Source organism: Sturnira hondurensis, unplaced genomic scaffold, assembly GCF_014824575.4.
Source record: "Sturnira hondurensis isolate 20B ecotype Veracruz unplaced genomic scaffold, ASM1482457v3 Scaffold0006713, whole genome shotgun sequence".
Lineage (NCBI taxonomy): Eukaryota > Metazoa > Chordata > Mammalia > Chiroptera > Phyllostomidae > Sturnira > Sturnira hondurensis.
The window spans coordinates 5,525,973-5,552,130 of record NW_028079344.1 but is presented as its reverse complement, the minus strand read 5'-3'; the positions used below and the strand labels follow the sequence as shown (position 1 = coordinate 5,552,130).

The window sequence follows — 26,158 nt, the reverse complement described above, 5'->3', positions numbered from 1 at the left end:
CAGTGGTGACTCTGTCTAACTGCAGGGGCTTCCTCCAGTCAAGTGAGGGAATTTCTGTGCCCTGACTGGTGGGCCTTCTGCACTTCTACAGGCTTCTGAGTCCCAGCACCAGTGGGGGGGTACAGGGGGGCAGAAATCTTTTTTCTCTTTGCTGCTGCTCTAAGAATTCTCATCTCAAAAGAATTACTGCTGGCTCCATCCTTGCAGCACAGACTTCAAAGTAAAAGAATGCAAAATAAATTAATTTTTTTATTGGAAAAATCTAAAAGGTCTGAGTCATAACTCCTAATACCCACAGGTAAGGGCATGTCTGCTGCCTTAGGAAACCAAAATATGCCAGGTGTAGAGCAGCCTGGCAAGGCCAAGTGTGCCACAGCTGGCAGCTGTCTGGTCTCTGCTGATTGTTCCAGCTAAGAGATAGTCCCTCTCAACTCTGCATCTCCAGGTTGACCCCCTTTGCCTCTCAGCTCCACATGAAAACTGCCATGGACATCTTCAGCAAAAAAACTTTTCCTACCAAATGTACTCTTTTTTGAAACTAACTCTACATCCCCAAATTTGTCAGATCTGTCATTCCCTTAAATCACTCAAGCTGGTAATCTGCCTTTTTGAATTTTCCGCCCTCTAGATTCCCCCATCCATCTGGTTGTCAAAATATAGATTCTGTAAAATTACACTGATTTTTACCATGAGTGTACAGCCTATAGATCTCAATTCTAAAAATATTCTGCAAGAATTACTACAGGAGAGATGAGAGTTACTTTCCTAAACTGACCTTTCTGTAATTCCTTCCAACCACCAGATAGTTTTTGTAAGGCCGGTTGGCAGCACAAGACCCTTGGATCAAGGAGAATAGTTAATTATTTCATTTCAAAGGTTCCTCTGTATTGGAACAAAATATATTTGAAAAAGCAGAAAGCAAATGTTATAGTTCCTTTGTTTCAACAGAATCCAGAGGGACATCCAGAGAGAAGGGGACATGCTTTGGTTGATCCCTTAAACATTAACTTTAGCCCTGGCCGGTGTGGCTCAGTGGGTTGAGGGCTGGCCTGCAAGCCAGAAGGCCGCTGGTTTGCTTCCCAGTCAGGGCAAGTGCCTGGGTTGTGGGCCATTCCTCAGCACGGGGTATGTGAGAGGCAACCAGTCAATGAGAGGAAACAGATCAAGGTATGGCTCTCACATTGCGGTTCCTCTACCTCTCTTCCTCCCTCCCTTCCCCTTTCCCTAAAAGTAAATAAATAAAATCTTTAAAAAAGTAATTTCACTAGACAGATATGTCAAACCTATTCTGATGTTCTATGCTGAAGTTAACAAAAAACATAACGCACTCATTTCAATTTTTTATTAAAATACTTTTTGTTTATAGGCACAGCCAAAGAAAAAATACGTAATTTTATATGTTGTAGATCATGTAAAACACAATAAACATAGGCTCAGGGGAATGCATAATAGATTTAAAAATATTCAAAGAAGCTTCCATAAAAACAAACTTTAAATATGTCTATTTATATATTTACCTCATTTTCCCAGAAGTTTCATTTCTTTTCTCCATTTTAATGCTACTGTGATTTATAAATAATTGTTCAAATATTCTAACATCTCTTCAATTTGTTTTCTGAAACCTTAGAAATCGTATTTCTAAATGAAGGTCTCTCCTTTATGGCATTCTATGTCAACAGATATTTTATTTGAATTACCACTTGATTTGGTGCCACTACAGTTTCAGTAATAATCAGATATTATTAGGGAAAGAGGTGGGGATAAAAAAAACTTTCTAGCAAGGACATGTTTTGCTATAGGAAAGAACCTTTTATATACTGCTTTTATCATACCTATTGATTTAAAATTTAGTGTTTTTTAATCTAGTTATTAAAAAGAATATACTTTTTGATTAAAAACAATTTTTTTAAATCAGAACTTCTATATAGAAGTAAATTGTGCTTAGAATGGTAGTAAAAGGTCTACATTTTAGTGGAGTTACCGACTTCCCAAATGTTATATTTCAATTTGAAAACATATTGATAGTCAAAATCGGAAATGGAATCTTTCAGGTGAACTCCATCTTTCAACACTTTTATACACTAGAAAAATTAAGCATTACACTTAGGGATAATTTCTAGTGGGAGAAACAGAAGTAAGAAAAGTCAGTTAAAACATAATATGATTCAAGAAATTATCCTCCCAATGAAGGGTGAAGAAGACATATTCCATTAGAAAATTTAATAACGAAGACCTAAAAAAGACAATAAATGCAGTTTTAAAAAGCTTGTTGCTGTATTTAAGGAAACATTAAGTATGTTGTCAATAAACACAGAAGTATTCTTCTATTCATAGGTATATAGGAAACTACTATGAAAAACTACAAAGTTGAAATGAATCAGCTGGCTACAGATTCCTTTAAAACTTTCTCAAGTTGAAGAAAACCTTCACCTTCTATTGGTATTAATGAAGAACAGGAGCTAAAATGTTTTCAAGGCACTTTTAAACAGAGGCATTCTAGGTAAAAGTAAGAAAAGGATATCCCAATGTTTTCCTATTAAAAAAATACATCCAAAAGCTAAATTTCAACTATACAAAAAGCTACAGTACCTTGACTATTCACTGGGTTTATCTAAAAGAGCAGAAAAAGTATTAAGGCTTCAAATTTTATGATGGTTAATCATAATATTACACATGATCTTATAATTACTGTTCAGATAATGAATACAAAGTCTAAGGCCATTAGCTATGTTCATGTACTAAAATATTTAGACTTACAAAGAGGTATTCCTAAAATGTTACATGTAATTCAAATATGTCCTATTTGAGAAATTAATAATTGTATAAAGTTAAGAGTCTGTAATATAAATATGTTTAGATGCTTCAGGATTGCAATTTTATTACTATAAAAGGGCACATAGTATGTAAGCTTCTTTTTACTGAAACTTTATATAAACAGTTGACAAAATAGTGTATTTGAAGTTAACATCTTGAAAAAAGATTTTTTGGGTTTCATCATCTTAACCTCCAAATGTATAACTATACTTGTTTAATAAGAACATTTAATCTAGATATAAACCTAAAAGAAAGATTACAAGATAAGAAAATAATTAATGTAAATAGTTTTTAGTTTGTTTCGCATTAGAATCCCCAGCATTTTCAACCTCCCCGGTCCACACCACGCATTCTCTTCTTTAGCTCCTCCTATCATTCATCCTCGGCTGAGGCTGAGCAGGCTCACTCTTTGCTTGAGCACAGCTTCACCTTCCAGCTCCACCATTTCCTTACAAGGGACAAACTGTTTCCTCGCTGTCTAGGTGGAGTCTGACCTAACATTCATTTGCCATTCCTAGTGCTCTTTAAGCTCGTAACTTAAGTCAGAGAAATGCTTTAACTTCCTAACTACTTATGCTAGCAGTATATTTAACAGTCTCACAGGTATGCCCTGAAATTCTTGATACAGACTCTTCATTACTACCTACATCAGCACTTTTGGGCAGGGGGATAAAAGAGAAGAAGGAACTTTCCTTAAAGCTTTCCCTAAAGTATTTGTATTATAGGATAGATTCGACGTTCAAATTTTAAATTGTAAAACATAGTAAGCATTTACTTTCTAAAACCAACATTAAAAGGTTTGAAATTAAGCTTCCTATGCTGATTTTAATGAGTTTCGGGGTAACGCATTTCGATATCTACCCTATTATAGAACAGATACGCAATACAAGGCACAGCGGAGAATGGCATGCAACTATAAAAACTCAGTGTCCTGGGAGTAGTGCATGAATAAATTATAACTTATGTTAGCATGCTCTAACACTGCCAAAACAAACGCTTTTGGAATGTTAGGAGAAAATGACATCAGTCTTTATGTTAGAAAGCTCAGAACTTTCAAGGTGTTCTCTGTGCAAATGCTTCTCATACAACCAAAGCCGTACATGTGTAAAGAGGAAGGGGCTTATTGCTAACGGACAGTAAAACCAATATGATCAGTTATCACAATTTAACTCATTGCTGGATTTGACATATTTTAAAGGTAACTCAGCACAAATTCTTTATATCTTCTTAATCTGCTGGCATTCTGATTCAACCAGCTCAGAAAATAGTTTTTCATACTATTTTTTTACTCAATTGCTTTGGTTTCTATTTCTTTGCCTTCTCTAAAACATGCAGTTCATACATTTGACAGTTTTACTACCATAGTCAATACATTCCGGGCCAATACACTCGCAGCAGGCATTATGGAACCAGCGGTATTTGGATGCCCCCATGGACTCACAGGATATTTTACACTGATGTATGGACATGCAGTCATCGAAATAAACCACAGTACACATGTGTTCTGAAAAATAAAAAATTAAGATTTCAAAGCAGGAAATAGGAAAAATATGAAATACTTTAGTACTTAGCTGAATATTATTAACAGTTATTTCATCTTAGTTCTCTTATTGCTAGTCTGCACTGAACAATGGATGAAGTACAGGAAAAAAAGATCACACTTGTTAAGTAGATTGGGAAGGCGGCCAGAGTCTCCCACTCCAGCTGAAGAATGCAAAGGGCTTACTTGGTCACTTTACAGACCTCAGACTCTGATCTGAAAGTTAGTCTGGGCTCCACAACATTTGCCATATGTCAGAGTTGTGCTTTTTAAACTGGGCATTTCTGATAAAATGTCCTGTGAAGAGAGAATTTGCTAGCTAAAAGAAGTTTGAAAAATACTGTGCTAAAGTTACTCAGAGAATTTACAATAAAATAAGATAAACTTAAGTAATTCAAATGATGCTAAATGACTAGCAATCTTAGCATAATTCAGCACTAACTATTAGGAAATACTCATTATTACTCATAATAATTTCTAGTCCTGGTTTCCAAGCAACCACTTTTGATTGTTTCAATTTTAAGTTCTCCTAGGGGTTAACCCCATATGACTAAAGAAGGATGGGGTACCTGAAGTAATGGACAATAAAAACCATTAATAGAGAGTATATGGTTAATGGCTAAGTTATTTTATAGAACCATTTATAGAACTGATAATCACCAAGGGTCTGGATAGTAAGGGGAAGCTTAATGAAAAAAACTTGACTCGTTTTAGGAAGAATTAAAGGCAAAGCTACCAGGTAACAAAACACAAAATGTCACAAGGAGATGGTGTGCACAGGAATGGAGTGGAGGCAAGCCTGGCTGCAGTGGACAGGTGGCATCAGAAGACAGTAGAACCACCACTGCGTATAGAAGATGGGATCTGGTTGAAGAGGGAAACTGAGGGGGCTAGCACAGCACTGCACCAGAGGTTAACAGAGAACAGGACAGGGGAGCATTTAAATCTCTAAGTGACTGGTACTTACCAAACTTGATCATTTATTCAACTAGTATTTATTAAACATCTCCTAGGGAATAGCCATTAGGGACTCAAAGAGTAATCAGAGAGTTCAAGGAACTAAGTAGAAAAGGGAAGACCTACAAGTGAGCAGACAACAAATCAAACTGTAGACGTGGGAGAAGAAGTGGGAAGTGACTACCTGTACCTGGGGAAGGGGCGTGTAGGCAAGGTGTCACAGAGGAGAACCTCTGGTTCTATCTTGAAGAACAGTTCATGTTTCTAGGAATTAGCTTCCTAATTATTAGTTCATGAATTTAAATAATCTTTGAGAAAATTTTATGGATTATTGTTTAATATCTATTATGTTGATTATTTACATTATAGTCATGGGGAAAATGCTAGCAAGATACATTCCATTCACTTATGATGTTTTCTAAGATCTAGAATTTGTCTTATAAAGTACTTTATTTATTTTTTAAAAGACTTTAGGAACTGGCCTGCAACCCAGGCATGTGCCCTGACTGGGAATCGAACTGCGATCGTCTGGCTGGCAGGCCCGCACTCAATCCACTGAGCTACACCAGCCAGGGTTTAAGTACTTTAACTTAAAAGGAAATAAGAACTCTTACTTTGAGTATGATTAACAACAGCTATTTTGCTTATCTGTTGATAGCCAAAGGTCATACTATTTTACACAGGTAGGATTGAAATGGAGACCACAACAAAAAGCCAAATTTTAAAAAAAGCACACAAGGTACTGTTTATGCATAATTCACCTGATATTTTAAGAAATAACTAATTTTTGTAATTGCTTTATTCTTCCACAGCAAAAGAAGCCTTTTATTTTTTAAAAATAAAAATAGAGCCTTTTATTTTTTTTAAAAATCGGACTTTAAAAGTCATATGCCTTTTATATTCCAAAATTAAGGTATGACCTATCTTTACTAATATGTGTTCTCTAATATAGTTCTCAAAGTTGTATATGTTGTTCCCTCATTTAGTTTCCCTCCTGACCAACAATACTCATTTGCAGGGAACTGAGTGTGGTTAGTTTACCTGGAAATCAGATGTTTGTAATACTGACTTGCTTATAAGGAAATTTAGCTAATAACCTGGCATCATTTGTGATACCAAAGCTATTATAAAAACCCAATTTCCAAGGCTACTTTGAATGTTATCTAATGGTGAGCAACACTAATACTGTATTAGGTAAGCAGTACTGTTGCCATCTTTTGAAAAGGACAATTAAAGTCTAACACAAATATTGGGATCATATATCTATCTCCCAATATAGCTTTTATCACTGAGAATATGAAAGAGTTGTGACAATATGCTTGACATGCCTCCTTATCTACTCAGGGATTTGGGGTTATTGATGTCTAGAATATAGTTAAGGCTATACAGACTCAAAACCAAAAAGCTGCTCTAAAAAGATAATCATAATATAGGTTTCACAGACCTTTCACAGAAAGTGAGGGGGCAGGACAGAAAAAGTCAATTGTTGGCAATTACCTTTGTCACTGGAGTAAGGTGAATGAACATTATTGCTGGGAACAGACACATTTTGGTGGTGTGGTTGGTTTACAGTCTCTAAAAATGAAACTAGATTCTCATGATGGGAAAGTTCTTCTGCAACAGGGAAGGAAACGATGTTCCAATTCAACTGAGTGTCTCCTTCTGTGAGTGCCCGGAAGAGAGAAGGGATTGGCTCGTGAAGCTCCTCCACCGTGCTCTTTGAAGTTGGAGGTGTATCACTATAATTTCGAGGGTTACACATACCTAGGGGTTGGAGGAGCAAAGAGAATAAGTTTATTCTTCTCACTAAGTATAATGCCATAGCTATTGTTCGTTATTGCCCTGTAATCAAAACTCCAACATATTAAAATTATGTGACATCTAGCATTATACATATTTTTCTAGCTTTTTTTGCTGAGTGGGCCTAGAAGTGATGACATTTCAGCAGCCTCAAGCACAGTGAGTGCCCATATGTTGTACCTAGCCTCCACTAAGAGGAACTAGAGGTCCTTGGAGAAAAGAGAGATTCTAGGGATGGATCAGGGAACGTACATAATGACCCTTTTTATGCCAGCAAGTACAGAATGATGGGATATGTCCAGAAAACACAGGAGACAAACTGAAGGGGCTCCCCCACTGGTCAAATAGATAATTTAATGCTAAAATAAATGATAGAAATGGATCACCATTTTGTGAAAATAGAAACTGATAAGTCCTTATGTTATAAATTAATGAGTTGGTACATGGCGAATGGAAAGCTCTATTTTTTACTAGAGTGCCAATGGATACATGTAGAAGAAACAAAGGAAATAGAAAGTTACCATTTGGCACCCATCACAGAGGTGTGTGATTCAGATGAAGTTGTCAGTGGATGGTAAGGCTAGTGGCTGGAGGTTTGATGAAGAACATATTGATGTACTCTTGGAAAACTCTCTACAAAATACTAATGTGGAAAATCTGGCAGGCACCAGTGCAACCACAAGATAAAGGTTAACATTGCCAGTGACGTACTGCATAGATTCATTTCAGTGATGTTGTTGCCAAGAAAGTATGACTTAAGTATGATCACCAGTCAACCTTAGGTGGATCAAAGTTGAGGGTCATCCTATATAATGTAAGGATTTTAGTAGATAAAATGTCTAGGGAAAGACTAAGAGACTATTTCAGACTGAATGAGTAAGAACAGACAGGGTAACTAAATGAATAGGATCCTGGACCAGAAAGAAACAAGAGATACTATTGAGACAGTTGGCAAAATGTAAATGGGGTTTGTGGATTGGGTGGCAATGCTGTTGGCTTTCTGATTTGGAGGACTGTATGCTACTCATGCAGGAGAATGTCCTTGTTGCTGGAAAATACAGACTGGGGTATTTAGTAGTGCTCGGACATCGTCCGTAAAGTCAGCCTTCTAGATGTTCAAAAGAGAAGAATGATTACGGGGGTGTGTGTGCCCATACATGTATGTGTGTGTGAGTGTGTGTGTGTACAGGAAAAGGGAGAGAGCCAGGGTCACTAAACAGTGGAGCAAATTCATCAATGTTAAGAACTGGGGAACTGAGGTGAGAGGATAAGGAAGTCTTTTTTACCCTTTTGGCAAACTTTCTCTACATTTGAAATTATTTCAAAATGAATTATTTTATTTTAAAATATATTTTTATAAAGAGAAAATGGCAGAAAAGAATTAGAGATAGTGACCACAGAAACTTTTTCAAAAAGGCTTGCTATAAAAGGGAGAGTTGAAAAATGTCTAATTAGCCCCAGCTCTCAAACTGTCCTAGCTGACACTATGTATTGAGCTACCCCAAAGAATCACACCCAAAATGCAGGCTTATGAGCTAATTAAATGAGCTACTGTTGAGGGCAAAGGGGAACTAGCCAGAACATAGCTGTAAGGAAGCAAAAGGTGTTTTACTAACTAACGCAAAGAGGCTCTGGGACACACCCGAAGAGCAGGGTGTGTTCCAGGATGTGGTGTAAGAGCAACAAGGTTAGTCAGGCAGATAGCCATCTGGACAGTCACTAGGGAGGGAAATTTTGCCCCTGTGCACGGGCTCAACTGACCAATCAGGTAAAGGAGCACGAGCCAGTGCACGAGTTAACTCACCAATAATCAGTGACCCTATTGTGCCCCTGAGCCAACCGCTAACCGCCACATCTGCTTCTGTATCCAGCTTGCTTGCGCGCCTCCATAAAGCCCTAAGCCTGTAAGCGTTTGGCGCGACTCTCATTTACAGCCCTTGCAGGCACCGTGTCTCCAGACACTTTGGAGAGTTCGCCCCTGCGCAGGTTAAACTTGGCCAATAAAGTAACATCTTTGGAACCCTGAAAGTCTCCGACATTTGTTCTCGCGGTTGGTGAATGCAACACTACTACTGTTTTAAACCACTACGTTTTGGGGTAGGTTATTAAAAGCAATAATAACTGGGATAGAGTTGTCTGGATTTTTGGTGAACATTACACTTTAAAAAAAATTATTTAAGAGAGAGAGATGTGAGAAACATCAACTGGTTGCCTTCCATGTGCACCCCAACCAGGGACTGAACTTGCAACCTAGGTACGTGCCCTAACTGGGAATCAAACACATAACTTTTTGGTGTAGGGGACGATGTTCCAACTGACTAACCCACTTGGCCAGGGCAAGAACATTATACTATTAAAGGCTAAATTAGACTTTTATTTTTTAAAAAGATTTTATTTTCAGAGAGAGGGGAAGGAAGGGAGAAAAACACTGATGTGTGAGAGAAACATAGATTGGTTAACTCTTGCATGACCCCAGCTGGGGACCTGGCCCTCAACCCAGGCACATGCGCCAGCTGGGAATTGAACCAACAATCTTTCGGTTTGCAGGCTGGCACTCAATCCACTGAGCCACACCAGCCAGGACTAAATTATACTTTTAAAGGCTACTTGATGCGGACAGCGGCCTGCAGTGTCCGCGTCATTATGGATGAAATGAGACATTCACATGGACTACCAAGTCCTGTGGAGGAAAAGGGACAGCATGGCTTTTTTCTCAAGGGGAGCAAAATCCTTGGCCCTTGCCATGACCGGCCTTTATTGGGTTTCTCGGCACATTACATGATGGTCCTCATTTACGACGCACAGGTTGCTTTAGGTGGTTACCTTTTACAGCAAACAAAGGAGCCAAAGCTGCTAATCACATCACAGAAGAGGAATATTTGCAAATGAAAGACAAAAGTGGTTGAACTGATTACACCCGTCCTTGGAAGGTTTAGCATGGATTTTAGGAAGCTACTTTGCAGTAACTGTTTGCCACTGGGAGCTGGGCCCACACCACACAGAATAGTCTCCTACAGCTACTGAGTATAAGGTGAAGTTTTTCTTCTTTTCCAGATTAAAAGTTTAAAAAATTAGATGAAATTTATGAATTCCTATACTGTACAAATTTAAGGAGAAGGAAAAACCATGTCATAATGTCATGTGTTTTCCACATATTTTTATTTTAAGGGACATGACCAGAGCTGAGAATAACAAGGTTATCCTTGATCTTTTTTTCAATATGCCTGAACTTTTATGATTTAGATTGTGTGACAAAGTCATGGGTTAAATGATCAAATATGACTCCTTTGTTCACAAAAGAAAAAACAGGCCCAGATAAGTGTAATGATTTGTCCAATGTAGTATTATCTAGGATTAGAGCTAAGATTATGATTCAGTCTGATTTCATGCCCACTTCTCTAATAATAATTCTAGTAATACTTAGAATATTAGTTTATACAAATGTACATAATATACTCATCTGTCAGATTCTATAGTAAGTGAAAATTAGTAAACAGAGGTGAAAAAATAAACAACTGAATTCAACAGTTGGAAGAGCTAAAAGAGACTCCAGAGCTCTTTACAGGGGATTTCATTATATTTTTTAAAATACCTTTTTCAGAGTTTTGTGCATTTAAAAACTCAGGTCAAAAACATTTATAATTTAAATCTCAATACACTGCATTAAACCAGTAAGCATGAGTGAATGCTTGCTCGATTATATTTTTCTATAGAACCATTACAAAATTTTCATCTATCCTCTCTGTTTAATTAGCATTACATTCAAAGAAATGGTCAGGATGGGTGGAGTAGGACAAAATTGCAGCTGAACTACCTAGAAAAGACGGCTTTCGTCAAACCAGGAAGCCAAAACAACAGGCTTTGCGGAAACGGATATCCGCATAGCAACCTGAGCCCGAGGAGAACCACCAATGATATATTGCTGCTTTGTCCAAAGGGGGCCAATCCCCAGCTCCCATGAAGAGAGCCAACAAAAATACGACCTCCCCCCCCCACCCCATTTCCTGCTTGGGTGTGACTTTCCCGGCCTCACTTTGCTGGACCGGAGAACCTCGTCCAGGTGGGCAAACCCCAATAAAGCTCTATACTGCCTAACTTTGTGGCCAACTGGCGTTTCTTCCTCAACAGAGCCTAAGAAAACCTTTCCGAAATAATCACAAAAGCTCTTTCTAGGCAATGCTGATCTGACGCTCCAATTCTTGCCTGAAGCACTCTTCTAATTTTGTACTCTTTCAAGCTTGGTAAACCATGAAGTCTGACCTTCCAGTGATGTGTGGGGGCTATCCTGTTGTGGGGAGGAGTAACCTTTTGAAATTTCTGTAAATTCTTCAGTTGTCCATATTCATCATGTACAACAGATCAATTTCTGTGGAGAGTTACTAACCACCCATAGTTTAAGTCAGTTGATAAAACCTTTCTGGGAAACATCTCCCTATTTTCCTGAAGTTTGTCATTGTTGGAGAGCTTTTCTTGAGTTGACTGGATAGTTTATTTCTGGCACTCTCCTTTCTTTTCATGATTAGTGTGTTACTGTAACAGGGTGCTGAGCTAGAGGTCCCCAAAACCTCCACTAACCAGGCTTGGGGGGAGGGGAAGCGGAGCAGGGCCATTGAGTTACTTTGTGTTATCTAGAGAACTTGGCCAGTGTTTTAGTAATTTTAACAGCTGTGCCTGCTGCCCTGTGCCTTCCCCCTCTGGAGCCAGGGAGATGAGCATGACTCTGACCTGCGATGCAGCCTGGAGGCAGCACCCTGCAGTCCCCCACAGCCCCCCCCCACTATGGAAGAAGCTTGGAGGAGGTTCTCCTACCTCACCGGCCACACCTGCGACACCTGCCCAGACTAACAATGGCAGCCGAGAAAGGCAGAAGAGACTAGAGTACTGGCAAGTGTAACCATTTGTGGGAGAAATTAGGAGATGGGGTTACAGAGAAAGATCCACCCCAGGATTTAAACCCAAGCACAGGGCAACCATGCTACCTTGGCCATGTGGTTTGAAAGGATGCAGCAGGACCCCCACCGGCCCAGCAAGAGCAAGAGCCTAACCTAGCATGGATGACTGGAGAAATGATAACATTAAAACAGGTATCTGCCTAACTAAGTTACATGCTTCTATTTCTTTTCCTGAGAGACTGTACCTCTGACTGGCCTGGTTTGGCGAGGGGAGGCAGGACTGTGTGTGTTTGTGGGTGTTTCTTTTGTTTTTAAGGGAGTGGGAATTAACTGCAGAATTCCGCCACTGTTCTAAATCTGTCTAACGTTTGAAATAAATAGTCCCTTTCCTTTTCATAAGACTCTGGCATTGGGAGTCACAAGCAATAGAACCCACAGTGGTTCTATTTCACTTTGTGGCACTACATCAAAATTTAAATACTAATTATACAAAAATTTTTAAAGAAACTGACTCTGCACATGACAGTCAGAAAGGAGAAAAAACAGGAAACAATGGTAATAATTAAAAAGGCAACTATTTCAAATCTTTTCAGTGCATAGCTTTATCACACTATTTCCTTTCACCAAGCCAGAATCCAGTACTATCATACTTTTGATTTACAAATACTAAACACAAACAATTTTTCTGATCTATGCTTAATTCTTTTGTATATCTGACCTATTGTCATCATACACTTGAAAACCAAGAATGTGTTAAAAGTATCAAATAGAATTTACTTAATGAAACCACATTTTATGTAGAAATTAAGAGTATGTGGTGAAAGTTACTATTTTCTTAAATGAATGTTCATGGTTAAACAACAAACAGTCCAGAAGAGCTTATAATGAAAAGCTAAATTCCTTTCCATTCTCCCACACCCAGTTCTACTCCCCACACACAGCCGCTTTGAAAGTCTGTTCTTAAGTTTCTCTGGTGGTTACCTCTACAAAAATTTAAATAAAAATAACTGATTTACAATAGCAGTAAAAACATTTTTATATATTGTACATTAATTCTCTTAAATGAAAAAAAAAATGAAGATTAAGTTCATTTATACTAACCCTCCCATATTTCCAATAATCATATTACTCTAATATTATAATTTGTTTCCTTTATAATCTTAAATAAGCCTCTAACTGTTATTCCACTCTTAATTCTCACAACAGATAAAGATAGTGGCATCTTTTCCACTTCTTTCTCTTATCATCATCTTTTCCTAACTTTTACATCGACAAACTTGATAACTACATTCTGTTGCCTTCACACAGTGAAATCTTCTTGACTTACTATATGTTAATTCTAAAAGTTGAAGCCAGTAAACAGCAGTTATCTTAGCATGACCCTGTGAATAGTGTTCTCTACAGAATAGCTATATGACAGGATTTCCTTGTCCAATGTTATTACCAGAGGAAAATATTTCTAATTTCAATATAACATGAATTTTTCCTTAAACTCCACAAAATATTGAAAACCATACTACATTTCGTACAGCGTTACTTATGAGGTCTTCTTGCCAAAAAATGTTAAACCTGAACTAAGCTTTTACAATTAGCTCCAAATTGCTAGAAACACAGAGGGATAGAGAGACAAGTTAAATGAGACCTCAAGGAAGCAGTCAAATCTTTCCTGTGAGATATCCTGAGGGAAAATCGATACTGTTTCTTCAACATACCAAATTGCATAAGGAAAAAAAGGGGGTCAGTTTGGATTAAAGGAAGAATAAGAGACACAAAAACCAGATACAATATAAGGACCTAATTTGGAGCAATTTAAATGAAGCAATTATAAAAACACATTTTGGAGACATCTAGAAAAACTTGATCATATACTGAATGTGAGATTATGGCAAAAATTGTTGTTAATTTTGTTAGGTGTCATTAATGGCATTGTGATTAAAAATGTAAATGTCTGCCCTGGCTGGGTGGCTCAGCTGATTAGAGTGTCCACCCTGTACACCAAAAGCTTGCTGGTTCAATCCCTGGTTGGGGCACGTACAGGAGGCAACTGATGGATGTTTCTCTCCCACATGGATGTTTCTCTCTCTCCCTCTTCCTCTCTCTCTAAAATCAACTTTAAAAAAAAATCCTTGGTGGACTTCCGCCAAGATGGAGTCACAAGTGGAAACACTGTGCCTTCTCCCACAACCAAGTTTGAATACAACAAAGGTTTGGAGAACAAAGACACAGCCAATGGACAGAAAATTGAATTATACAGAAGTCCGACTACATCTACCCCTGCAACCAGGACGGTAAGAGGGGCGGAGCCAGCAGCGGAACGTGGTTGGGCAGGACAGATCCCCCGACCTGGCACGCAAGTGGCCCCGACCCAGTGACGGTGTGGGGCAGACTGACCGCAGTCGCACATTCTCGCACAGTGAGACAGGCCCCAGGGGGTGAGGGCTGACAGCGGTGGCACACTCGCGTGCAGTGGGACAAAACTTGTGGGCCTGGTGACAGTGGCAGCTGCGGCACCTGTAGCTGCGGCGGCAGGAGGTGGCAGGCGGCAGACGGGACACCACTGTTCCTCTTTGACCCTGCCCCCACATGCAACATCACAACCCAGCGACTTAGTTGCCCTGCTCTAGTGAACACCTAGGGCTCTGATCCTGCTACGGAACAGGCACGAACAGCCCAAAAGATGGCACAAGAAGAACTCAAAGTCCAAGAGCCGATAACTCTCAGCGACCGAGAAATTGCCAGCCTCTCAGAGGCACAATTCAAGACACTGTTTATCAGGATGCTAACAGAACTGGTTGATTATAGTCACAAATTAGAGGAACCTATGAAGACTAAACTAATTGAAATGAAGGGAGATATCCAGGAAACCAATAGTGATGGAAAGGAAACTGGGATTCAAATCAATGGACTGGACCAGAAGGAAGAACAAAACATCCAACCAGAAAGGAATAAAGAAATGAGAATTCAAAAAAATGAGGAGAGGCTTAGGAACCTCCAGGACATCTTTAAACGTTCCAACATCCGAATTATAGGGGTACCAGAAGAGGGAAAGAAACAGCCACGAGTGGAAGACTTATTTGAACAAATAATAAAGGAGAACTTCCCCAGTCTGGCAAAGGAAATAGACTTCCAGGAAGTCCAGGAAGCTCAGAGAGTGCCAAAGAAGTTGGACCCAAGAAGGAACACACCAAGGCACATCAGAATTACATTAGCCAAGATGAAAATGAAGGAGAGAATCCTAGAAGCAGCAAGAGATAAGGGGACAGTCACCTACAAAGGAGTACCCATCAGACTGTCAGCGGATTTCTCAAAAGAGACCTTACAGGAAAGAAGGGGCTGGAAAGAAGTATTCCAAGTCATGAAATCCAAAGACCTACAGCCAAGATTGCTTTATCCAGNTTCTCCAACTAAAGGGGGGAGAAGGCACAGAAAATAGCATAGATGGTAGGCAGAAAATAGATAGGGGGGAGGGCAAGAATAGTGGGGGAAATATAGAATCTAAAGAACTTGAGACACGTGGTTATAAACTAAGGGGGGGAGAATGGTGGGGGAGGGAGTGTGCGGGTGGAGGGGAATGAAGGGGGGGAATAGAACAACTGTAATGGTATAATCAATAAAATATATTTTAAAAAAATCCTTGGGTGATGACTTTAAAAAAAGTAAATGTTCTATTTTCTTTAGAGATTGATATTGAAGAATGTAGGGATAAAAGTATATTTACTACTTGTAATTTGTTTTTAAGTACTTCTGCACAAAGAAAGAAAGGAAAAAAAGGGGATAGATGAAACAACTGGCATATCCTCAATAATTGCAGAATCCAATGATGGGTGTATATGAATTCATTATCCTATTCTCTCCACTTCTTTGTACATGTGAAATTTTCCTAATAGCAAATCAAGTGCCATATTTAATTCCATATTCATGAACTAATATTTCTTGGAAATTTTTTTCTTGTGGAGCACAGATAAACTTATAGCAAATCTTGAAAACTTACTCTCCTTCTAAGTTATAGGCTTGATATCCTATGGAACACATTTTCTTCTCAGATCTCACCTACTGTTTCAGTCAGACTAGTTGTCTCTAAGGCCTCTCTATTATTTATAGTTTTAATTTTCTGTATATTATGTTTTGTCATCTTGAAAAAACCTTTCTGGATGGGGCAAGACTGCTCCTCCTAGGGTTAGCCAATTTTTGGAGCTAGGCAAGGGCTCAGCTGGTAGCAAACTGATTAATCCAGTTCCATACCTCCTCTATCAGCCCATATACCCCAAGAGGTCATATTCCTCTGTCTTAATCATCCCAAGACCAGACACAAGGAAACTAGAGACCACTTCTATAGGCTCAAAGCCCGTGGGAATTATTCAAACTAGACAATTCTAAACTGTTCGCTATGCCTGCCTCACCCTTCCTATGGAAATCCCATTGAGGGCTTCAGCCTAGACTTTCCTCTTGCTCCTGTCTTCTGCTACTTGACCAAAACCTGGTGCTTTCCTCATGAACCTGCATGGCATGCCCCGACCCCTGCCCTGAGACCTCTGAGTTTAATGAACTTTGTGTTCTGAGCCTCTTCTATGTCTCCTCTATGGCCACAACTGACTGACCCTTATATACAGCAACAGAAAACAGCCTCCTGCATAGTTATTACAGTGTAATTGTCTTCCACTCAACTCCTGGGTAAAGCTATCCCTTTTGTGCATGTTTTCCTCTTTCTTGGTCTTCTGCTCTATCTTCTTTGAATGATTCTTAGTTATACCTTTAAAATATGGTGCTGAGAAGTCTCTGAGTTCCTGCTATCTAAACATGTTTTTATTTTACACTCTCATTCTTGATCAATAACTTGTCAGGTCAAAGTAATTTTCCAACTGACCACTTAATACAAAGGGTCAGCAACACTGACAAGAAAGAAGCCTGATGGCAGTGATTCTTTTTTCCCTGCATCTCACATATCTCAGCAGTCACCATGTTTTACAGTTTTTAATCACCTTATTATCTCTCCTTTCCATCTCTACTGTTAGTACCTTAGTTTAGGACCTGTTTTTTTTATTTTTATTTTCCACTTACAGTTTACATTCACTATTATTCTGTACCAATTTCAGATGTACAGCATGGTGGTTAGACTATAAAGTACTCTACAGAATGACCCCCCCCCTCCAATATTTCAAGTACCAACCTGGCCCAAAACATAGTTATTATGATATTATTGACTATATTAACTATGCTACAATTTACAACTCTGTGACTGTTCTGTAACTGTCAGTTGGTACATCTTAGTCCTTTCTCCCTTTTTAGCCAATCCCCAACCCCTCTCCTCATCTGTCAACCATCAGTCTGTTTTCTGTATGTTTCTATTTTGTTTTTTTTTTTAGAATTCACATAGAAGTGAAATCATATGGTATTTGTCTTTCTCTGATTTATTTCACTTAGCATAATACCCTCTAGGTCCATACATGCTGCCATAAAAGGTAAGACTTCATTCTTTTATACAGGTGAGTAGTAGTCCATTGTGCAAAATGTATCATAGCTTTTTTATACATTCATCTATTGATGGGTACTGGGGTTGCTTCCATTTCTTGGCCATTGTAAATAACCCTGCAATGAACATGGGGGTCATATATATTTTTTGAAATCAGTGTTTAGGGTTTCTTTGGATATATTTTCAGAAGTGGAACTGTTGGATCATAAGGCAATTCCGTTTTCAATTTTTTTAGTAACTTCCACATTGTTTTCCATAGTGGCTGCTCCAATTGGCATTTCCACCAACAGTGCACCAGGCTTTGGTCCTCTTTCCTCCACATCTTCACCAACACATGTGGTTTGTGATTTATTGATGACAGTAATTCTGACAGGTGTGATGTGGTATGTTGTTGTGGTTTTAATTTGCATTTCTCTAATGATTAGTGATATTGAGCAACTTTTCATCTGTTACTGGCCATCTGTATGTATTCCTTGGAGAGGGGTCTATTCAGGTTTTCTGCCCACTTTTTAATTGGGTTGTTCGTGTTTTTGGTGTTGTCTGAGTTCTTTATAAATTTTGGATATTAATCCCTCATGACAATTTGATTCTTATTCTTTGTACATGAATTCTGTGGTTCTTGCTAAAATCTTTCAGAATATTTTTTAACAAGGAAGTTGTAAAATTTTATGAGAATGTGTCTAGATGTAGGTCTTTTTTCATTGATCTTGCTCAGCATTTTGTAGACTCTTGGTTTTCTTCTCAGCTTTGGAGATTTTTCTTCTATTTCTTTCTTTGATAATTTCTTTCCTCCTATTTTTATCCTTTTCTGCAATATTGATTTTTCCTGATATATTTTCCATCTACTTGTTTGCTCTATATTCTATTACATTCCAAAGTTATTTTCAGCCCCTTTTAATCATTTTCCCACCAAATTTTAAATTTGCAAATTAATGCATTCTGTTGTTTTTCATAATATAGATATGTTTTCTCAAATTCCTCTAAAATATAACAGTTTTCTTAAAGATTTATCTCCTAGAGATTTCCTCCATAATATTTTACTATGTTTTTTTTCTTTCCAGGCACTGTGTTTTCCTTGCATGACTGGACACATCTCCCTCCCTTGCAATACCTGACTAAGGAGCCCTTGACTCCTTAGTACCAACAACACATAAATGGCTCTAGTCCTTTCCAGTTAATTCCTTCAGTTTCTCTAGAGAGAATCTCTCCATTCCCTGCCCTACCCCAAGATTATTTAGAACTTTTTCTGAAGAATATGGGAGGGGCTGGGGTAGCAAGTCATGCAGCTGTTCTACAGACAGGTCTTCAAATTATTCTCCTTGTTCATCATATCTGGCCACACTGATCTTTCCATACTTCAAACCTGGACTGTTAGCTGTTGTATTTGAAAACACTTATATTCTGGTATTAAGTGGTCTGCATCAATATATTGTTGTTGTTTGTTAAAGTTACTAAATCCTAGATAAACTCTTGCTGAGATAAACTCTTGCTAACTCTTGAAAAAGTTAGAACTTCCCAGTGCTGACAAAAGAAAAAAAAATTCTTTGATATGTGTGATACACATATGTTTTGTCTAAATAAAAAAAAGACCAAATATGTAAGGATGCCTCTAAGTAAAAATGAAATTATTCTAAAGGTATCTTGGAGTTTATTATACTTTTCATACCATAAAAACTGTGAAAAATATGAACTCCTTACTAGAAAGTATGAGAAACCTTTAGGGAGAGGGAGCGGGGCATAAGAAAGGTATACATTTCATTATATATACCTTCCTGTATTATGTGATTTTATTGCATGTAAGTAATAATTTTAGGTTTTAATTATATTTTAAAGAAAAATACATAGATGTTAATAGTAGTAGATACTACAGGTACTTCTTTTCTAGATTTTCTAAAACTCAACACAATACTCTCAATAGCCTACTTAGATATGTAAAATTATTATGTCATTAGTTTTATTTAAAATATTGAATATATTAATACCATAGATATTAAAAAAGGGATCTATTTGAATAGCAGTTTCTAAAGTGTGGTCTATGAACTCCTTGGAGTCTCTAAGATTATTACAGGGGGTGTGAAGAGTCAAAATAATTTTCATAAGACTTTTTTTGTTGTTTTACCATTCTAACATTTGCACTGATGAAATAAAAGCAATGATGGGTAAAATACTCGGTGCTTTAGCTCAAGTCAAGGCAGTTCCACCAAACTGTTACTAGTAGTCATTGTCTTCACCACCAAATAACAGTTTTTAAGAAGGGAGGGGGCAGTTTCAACCTAATAAAATGCTAAGGTAGCATTAACAATCATTAGTTGCAATAAATAGGGACTGTGGAACACATGACTTTTTAACACCTGGGTGATGAACTGGGAAGTATGTCAAAAAACCCTGAATACTTAAGCACAATGCTTGTACTAAGGAAATCACTTACTGAGTTGTACGCTGAACTAACCAAGTTTTCCTTAGGACGCTTTTTACGTAAAATAGCTACCAAACTATTATTATGAAGAGTTGTTTATCTGACAAACATTTGACTGAAAATGAATGAAGTGAGCATGTTACTTCAAGGATACACCTCACAGTATTTGTTGTTGATAATAAAATGCAAGTTTTCAAGCAAAAATTAGAATTTTGGAAAACTTATATCAGCCACCTGACTTGACAGTTTTCCAATACTTATGTACTTTTCTGATAATGAAAAGTTAATTCATGTGGCTTTTGGGATATTATAAAATGAATGTGTTAATATCTGGAAGATCTGCATAATTCAAAGTAATCATAATTTCCCACGACCAATGCATGATGTTATAAAATTATGCATGGGTGGAAGTTATTCCGAAGTTCAGGATACACCAATTGATTTTGATATAACAGAGTTCTGAAGAGTTTCATGATCTGCTTCTATATTCTACTTTGCAACTAACATTTAAGAAATTACCACTTGTCCAGTGTGGGTATAGTATCAAAGAAGAATATTCACAATTATCTGAAAGGCGATTAAAATACTCTTGTCTTTTCCAATTATGCAGCTGTGTGAAGTTGAAATTTTTCTGTATACTTCAGTCACTGCAACAGATTACTAGACTAAATTTTTCAGAGTATAAAAGGGTCTTGAGATTAAAAGAAAAGTTTGAAAACAGCTGCATTAGAAGAGACTGTAAGCCTTTGTAGCTAGAGCCCTAAGGCAGGATGCACTCTACAATTATCCTGAAATGGCAATGGGATGCAGAGCCTGTAATCAAACAGATTTCACTTTGAGAGTGATACTAAACAGGTTCTCAACTCTTTCAGGATAAATACAAGGAGTAAATCAGAACTTCCAGTGTGTACATATCATTTTTAAAGGAACCAAACTAATACTATAATTGTCTTTTTCTGAAAAAACAACAACTTTATTGGTTTTAAACTACAAATTAATCCAAAAAAGAAAGAAGGAAGGAACAATTTGTGAGATGCTATAAGGTAGAGAGATGCAAAAAGGACGACACTCAGACAAATAATACCTGAAACTAAGAAATGAAAACAAGCCATTTTCTAGAGCAGCTTTCTTTAATCTGTTAAAACCCATGCCTTCTTACCATAAACATGAAAAATCTTACTACCATCTTGTCCTCTCGTGAGTTGCCACAGTTACACAATGCCTCTCAATGCAGACTCAATGTTAATGCCAAGTGCTGTAGGGCAGAGGCAATTTTATGAAGGGCCTTAACAATGTATTCTACGTATGCAGTTCTCAGTTGGTCTGGCTAAAACCAAAGAGAAAATTTAGAGTTCACAGAATACAGCTTTGTCCCCAGTCCCAATTATCTTTATCTAGATCATGCATCATCAGTAGTTGTAAATATCTATTTATTGAATCCAATATCATTTACTAACTTAAGAGTGATAGTTATAATGACTACAAATGAAAAGCTATTGCGTTGCATGACTTTAAAGTGATACCATCTTCATCTTCACAAGAAGCTGAGTAACATATGACATATATCATAGATGAAGCCATATAACATAATGGATCACAGAGCATGAATTAGAAAGCCAGAATATCTACATGGCTTGAATCCTAGCTTTCCTCCAGACTTGCTATCTCACCTTAGGGAGGTCATTTAAACTTTGTGGTTTCAGATTCCTCTTCTGTAAAACAGATGAAGAATTAAACCACCCTCCCACATCTGAGGTTTGTTAAAAGGGCTACATGAATTAATATACGAAAAGTGCTTAATACATAAAAGATGTTATGTAAGCATTAGTATTATTTTCACAAAATATTACTTGACCAACTAGATTAATCTAATTTGGAAATTATTACACTGACATGTTAAAGAATTAAAAATTGTTTTACAAGTGAGTCACACAGAGTATATGGATGCATGATGTAAGAAATTAGAATCTTTTGTTCTCAAGATATCTTTGAAGGATCAAGATACAAATGCCTACAATTAATTCATTCAACAGTAGAGTCTTGTCTGAGTTCCTACTTTTACAGTACCATTACTACTGTTCTTTGTTTTAATGTACTGATAAACATTTTAAATTTAATTAAATATTAAATTCAATATTAAAACTATTCAATATTAAAACTATACCAGCTTTCCACAAATTTACCTGTACATTTAGTGCACCCCCAATAAAAACCCTAAGAAATTTTCTTCAAATAAATCTCTTTATTTTGACCATAAAATACTTGGATAGTAATTCTTCTTATAGGGTCATATTGTCCATGCTATTTTTCTCTCTGTAATCTATTTTAATAGACTTTTTAATAATAGTTTTATAGAAAAATTAAAAAGATAGAAGAGTTCTTCTATAGCCCCTCACCTATGTTCCCCTATTCTAACATCTTACATCGTATGGTACACTTATTACAATTAATGAATCACTGTTATTATTACTAACTGAAGTCCACACTTTAGATTTCTATAGTGTTTACCTAATGTCCTTTCTCCATTCCAGGATCCCATATAGGATGCCACAGTGCATTTAGTCATGTCTCTTTAGGCTCCTCTGGGCTGGGGCAATTTCTCAAGCTCTCCTCGTTTTTGATGACCTTGACAGTTTTGAGTAGTACTGGTTGGGTATTTTGTAGGATACCCCACTTTCAGAGCCTGCCCATTTTTTTCATTATGAAATCTGGGTTATGGGTTATTGGGAGGAAACTACAGAAGTGAACTGCTGTTTTCATCGTATCACATCAGGGGTACAGTCTATCAAAAAGATTTATGACTGCTGATATTGATCTTAAACACCTGGTTGAAATAGTATATGTCGGATTTCTTCACTGCAAAGTTACTCTCCTCCTACCCTCCTTTCCATACTGTCCCCTTAAAAGGAAGTCAGTATGAGCAACCCATACTTAAGGAGTATGGAGTTATGCTCCTCCTCCTTGAGGGTAGAGTATCTACAAAGTTATTTCTAATTCTTATGCAAGGGAAATTTATCTCTTCTCCTCCAATAATTTATTTATTTAATCATTTACTTATATCAGTATAGATCCATGAATATTTATTCCAGGAGTGTCAAACTGATTTTCACTGGAGGCCACATCAGCCTCACAGTTGCCTTCAAAGGGCTGAATGTAATTTCAACACCTTAACTGTTAAGGAGTAGTTACAGACCTAAAATCACATTTGGCCCTTTAGGCAACTATGAGGCTGATGTGGCCCCTGGTGAAAGTGAGTTTGACACTGCAGATTAATTCTATATTCTGGGTTATAATCTAATATTACTTTATTTTGTTTCTTAATTTTCCCAGTTTTGGCTACTGGGAGCTCTTTAAGTCAGTTCCTATGTAAATCTCTTCTAAAATGGACTTTACGTCACTGTGTGGTACTACATAATTCTGTTTATAGAAAATTATAGAACAGATAAAATTAATCTAAGGGGTTAAAACCAGAACTATAAACATAAACTAAAAATTAAACAACAGAAACTATAAAGCAGACAAGTAAATAATAATACAAGTCAAAACAGAAGGCCATTTCAGGTTAGGCTAGATTTAGTTTAACTAGCCCATGCTACTGTTCTGGCTCATGGCTGCTTTTAAAAGCTCAGACCTAATTGTTACTGTTGCACATTATCCTGAAGTCCAGTCTATTGCTAAACCCAGAATACAAAAAATAGCATTTAAATTACACAAAAAATTAATAGTATCCAATGGTCCGTTTTTATTCTTTAGGGCAGAAAGTCTCAGAAAAAAAAGTTTAAAAAAATGAAGTCTGCTTCCAGCCAAGATGGAGGCATATGTAGATATATTTTGTTTCCTCACATAACCAAAAGAAGGATAAAAACCAATTTAAAAACAAAAAACAACCAGAACTGCCAGAAAACCAAACTCCATGGAAGTCCAACGACAAAGAAGGTAAAGAAGAAACATTTGTCTAGACTGGTAGGAGGGCTGGAGAAGACACATGGCAAGGAGGCATCTGGTGGGCCAGGTGGGCAAGGTGATGGCTGGTGGAATGAGCAGTGCCACATTCATGTGCAGATAAACCAGGTGGAAAACCTGGGGAGCAAGACAGACCTCGCGACCCAGGATTCCAGCATTGGAAAATAAAACCTCAAAAACTCTGGCTGTAAAAATCTATGAGGGTTGTGGCAGTGGAAGAAACTGCCAGTCTCACAGTTTGTTGGAGGGGCCCATGGGGTCCTAGAACATACACAAGCCCACCCACCTGGGAATCAGCACCAGAAGGGTGCAACTCACTAGCAGGTAACAGAGGAAGTGACTGAAAGTGTCCTGACAGCTAAGGAAGTGGCATTGTTGCTTCTCAGACCCCTCCCCCACATTCAGTGCCACAATGCAGTGAAACAGGTTCCCTTGCCCAGTCCAATACCTAAGGCTCTGCTCCTTACAATATAACAGGCACGCTGAGACAAAAAAACATGGCCCAAATGAAAAAACAGATCCAAACACCAGAAAAAGATTTAAGCAACGAAGAGACAGGCAACCTATCACATGTAAAGTTCAAAAAACTGGTAATCAGGATGCTCACAGAAATGGTTAAGTATAGCTGCAAAAAGAAGCGAGAAGTGAAGGCTATGCAAAGTGAAATAAAGAAAAATATATCGGGAACCAACAGTAAACAGAAGAAAACCAGGACTCAAATGAATGATTTGGAATAGAAGGAAGAAATAAGCATTCAACCAGAACAGAATGAAGAAACAATCCAAAAAAAATGAGAGACTTATGAATCTCCAGGAAAACTTTAAATGTTCTAACATCTGAATCATAGGGGTACCAGAAGGAGAAGAGGAAGAGAAAGACATTGAAATCTTATTTGAAAAATAATGAAGGAGAACTTCCCCAATCTGGCAAAGGAAGTAGACATGCTAGTCTAGGAAGCTCAGAGTCCCAACGAAGCTTCCTAGTCTAGGAAGCTCAAGGAGTAATACACCAAGACACATCATAATTAAATTACCCAAGATTAAAGATAAGGACAGAATCTTAAAAGAAGCAAGAGGAAAGGAGACAGTTACCTACAAAGGAGTGCCCATAAGACTATCAAATGATTTCTCAAAAGAAATGTTGCAGGCAAGAAGAGGCTGGAAAAAAGTATTTAAAGTCATGCAAGACAAGGACCTACATCCAAGATTGTTCTATCCAGCAAAGCTTTCATTTAGAATGAAGGGCAGAAAAAGTGCTTCCCAGATAAGGTCAAGCTAAAAGAGTTCATCATCACCAAGCCCTTATTATATGAAATGTTAAAGAGACTTATCTTTAAAAAAAAGAAGATAAAGAATATGAACAGTAAAATGACAACAAACTCACAACTATCAACAACTGAACCTAAAACAAAAACAAATTAAGCAAACAACTAGAACAGGAACAGAATTACAGAAATGGAGATCACATGGAAGCTTATCATTGGAGAAGAGGAAAGAAGGAGAATGCGGGAAAAAGGCCCATGGAATAAGAAGCATAAATGGTAGGTACAAAATAGACAGGAGGAGGTTAAGAAAAGTACAGGAAATGGAGAAGCCAAAGAACTTATATGCATGACCCATGGACATGAACTAAGGGTGGGAAATCTGGAGAGGGCATGCGGGGCACAGGGGGTAAAGGGAGAAAAAAATGGGACAACTGTAATAGCATAATCGATAAAACATATTGAAGAATGAAGTCAGTGTTCTTTTTGTTTACTATATTAATAATTTTTTGATTATTTGTTTTCCACAACTAAGCCTGGTTGAGAAGTCCTTTACAAATAACACATGCAAACCCACAGGGAAGAAAAAATCTTCTTATCGACTCTAGTATGTGTGTGTGTGTATTTGAAATTAATATAATACACTCTAGCAGAAGAAAGGGTCCTAACCCTAAGAGACATTAAAACAGCATGGTATTGCCCTGGCCAGGTGGCTCAGTTGGTTGGAGCTTTGTCCCAGACACCAAAAGTCTGCAGGTTCAATTTCTAGTCAGGACACATACCTAGGTTGTGGGTTCATCCTGGGTTGGAATGCATACAGGAGGCAACGGATTACTCTTTTTCTTTCTTCCCACACCCCCAACCCCACTTTCTTCCTTTGTCTCTAAAATCAATAAACATATCCTAGGGTGAGGGTTTAAAAATGCTCCTATGTCTTAAAATAAATAAATAATAAAACAGCATGCTACTGATGCGTGAATAGGCACAGCAATGACCAGAATAACCAGAAACAAAGCAAAGTGCGTATGATAAAGCTGGTATACCA

The 26,158-nt window shown here is 37.6% G+C and overlaps 1 protein-coding gene across 3 annotated transcripts in view; it reads right to left on the bottom strand.

Annotated features, from left to right (window-relative positions):
- Window positions 1–1,544: 1,544 nt before the first annotated feature.
- Window positions 1,545–26,158, bottom strand: part of TWSG1 (twisted gastrulation BMP signaling modulator 1) — a 70,364-nt gene continuing 45,750 nt past the window's right edge. For all 3 annotated transcript variants that reach the window (XM_037050357.1, XM_037050358.1, XM_037050359.1), the window contains exons 4-5: window positions 6,809–7,075; window positions 1,545–4,318 (exon numbers count right to left, since the gene is read on the bottom strand). In XM_037050357.1, coding sequence (XP_036906252.1) covers window positions 4,137–4,318; window positions 6,809–7,075 — 449 coding nt within the window. In that variant the 3' untranslated portion in view covers window positions 1,545–4,136. The remainder of the gene's footprint in view (window positions 4,319–6,808; window positions 7,076–26,158) is intronic.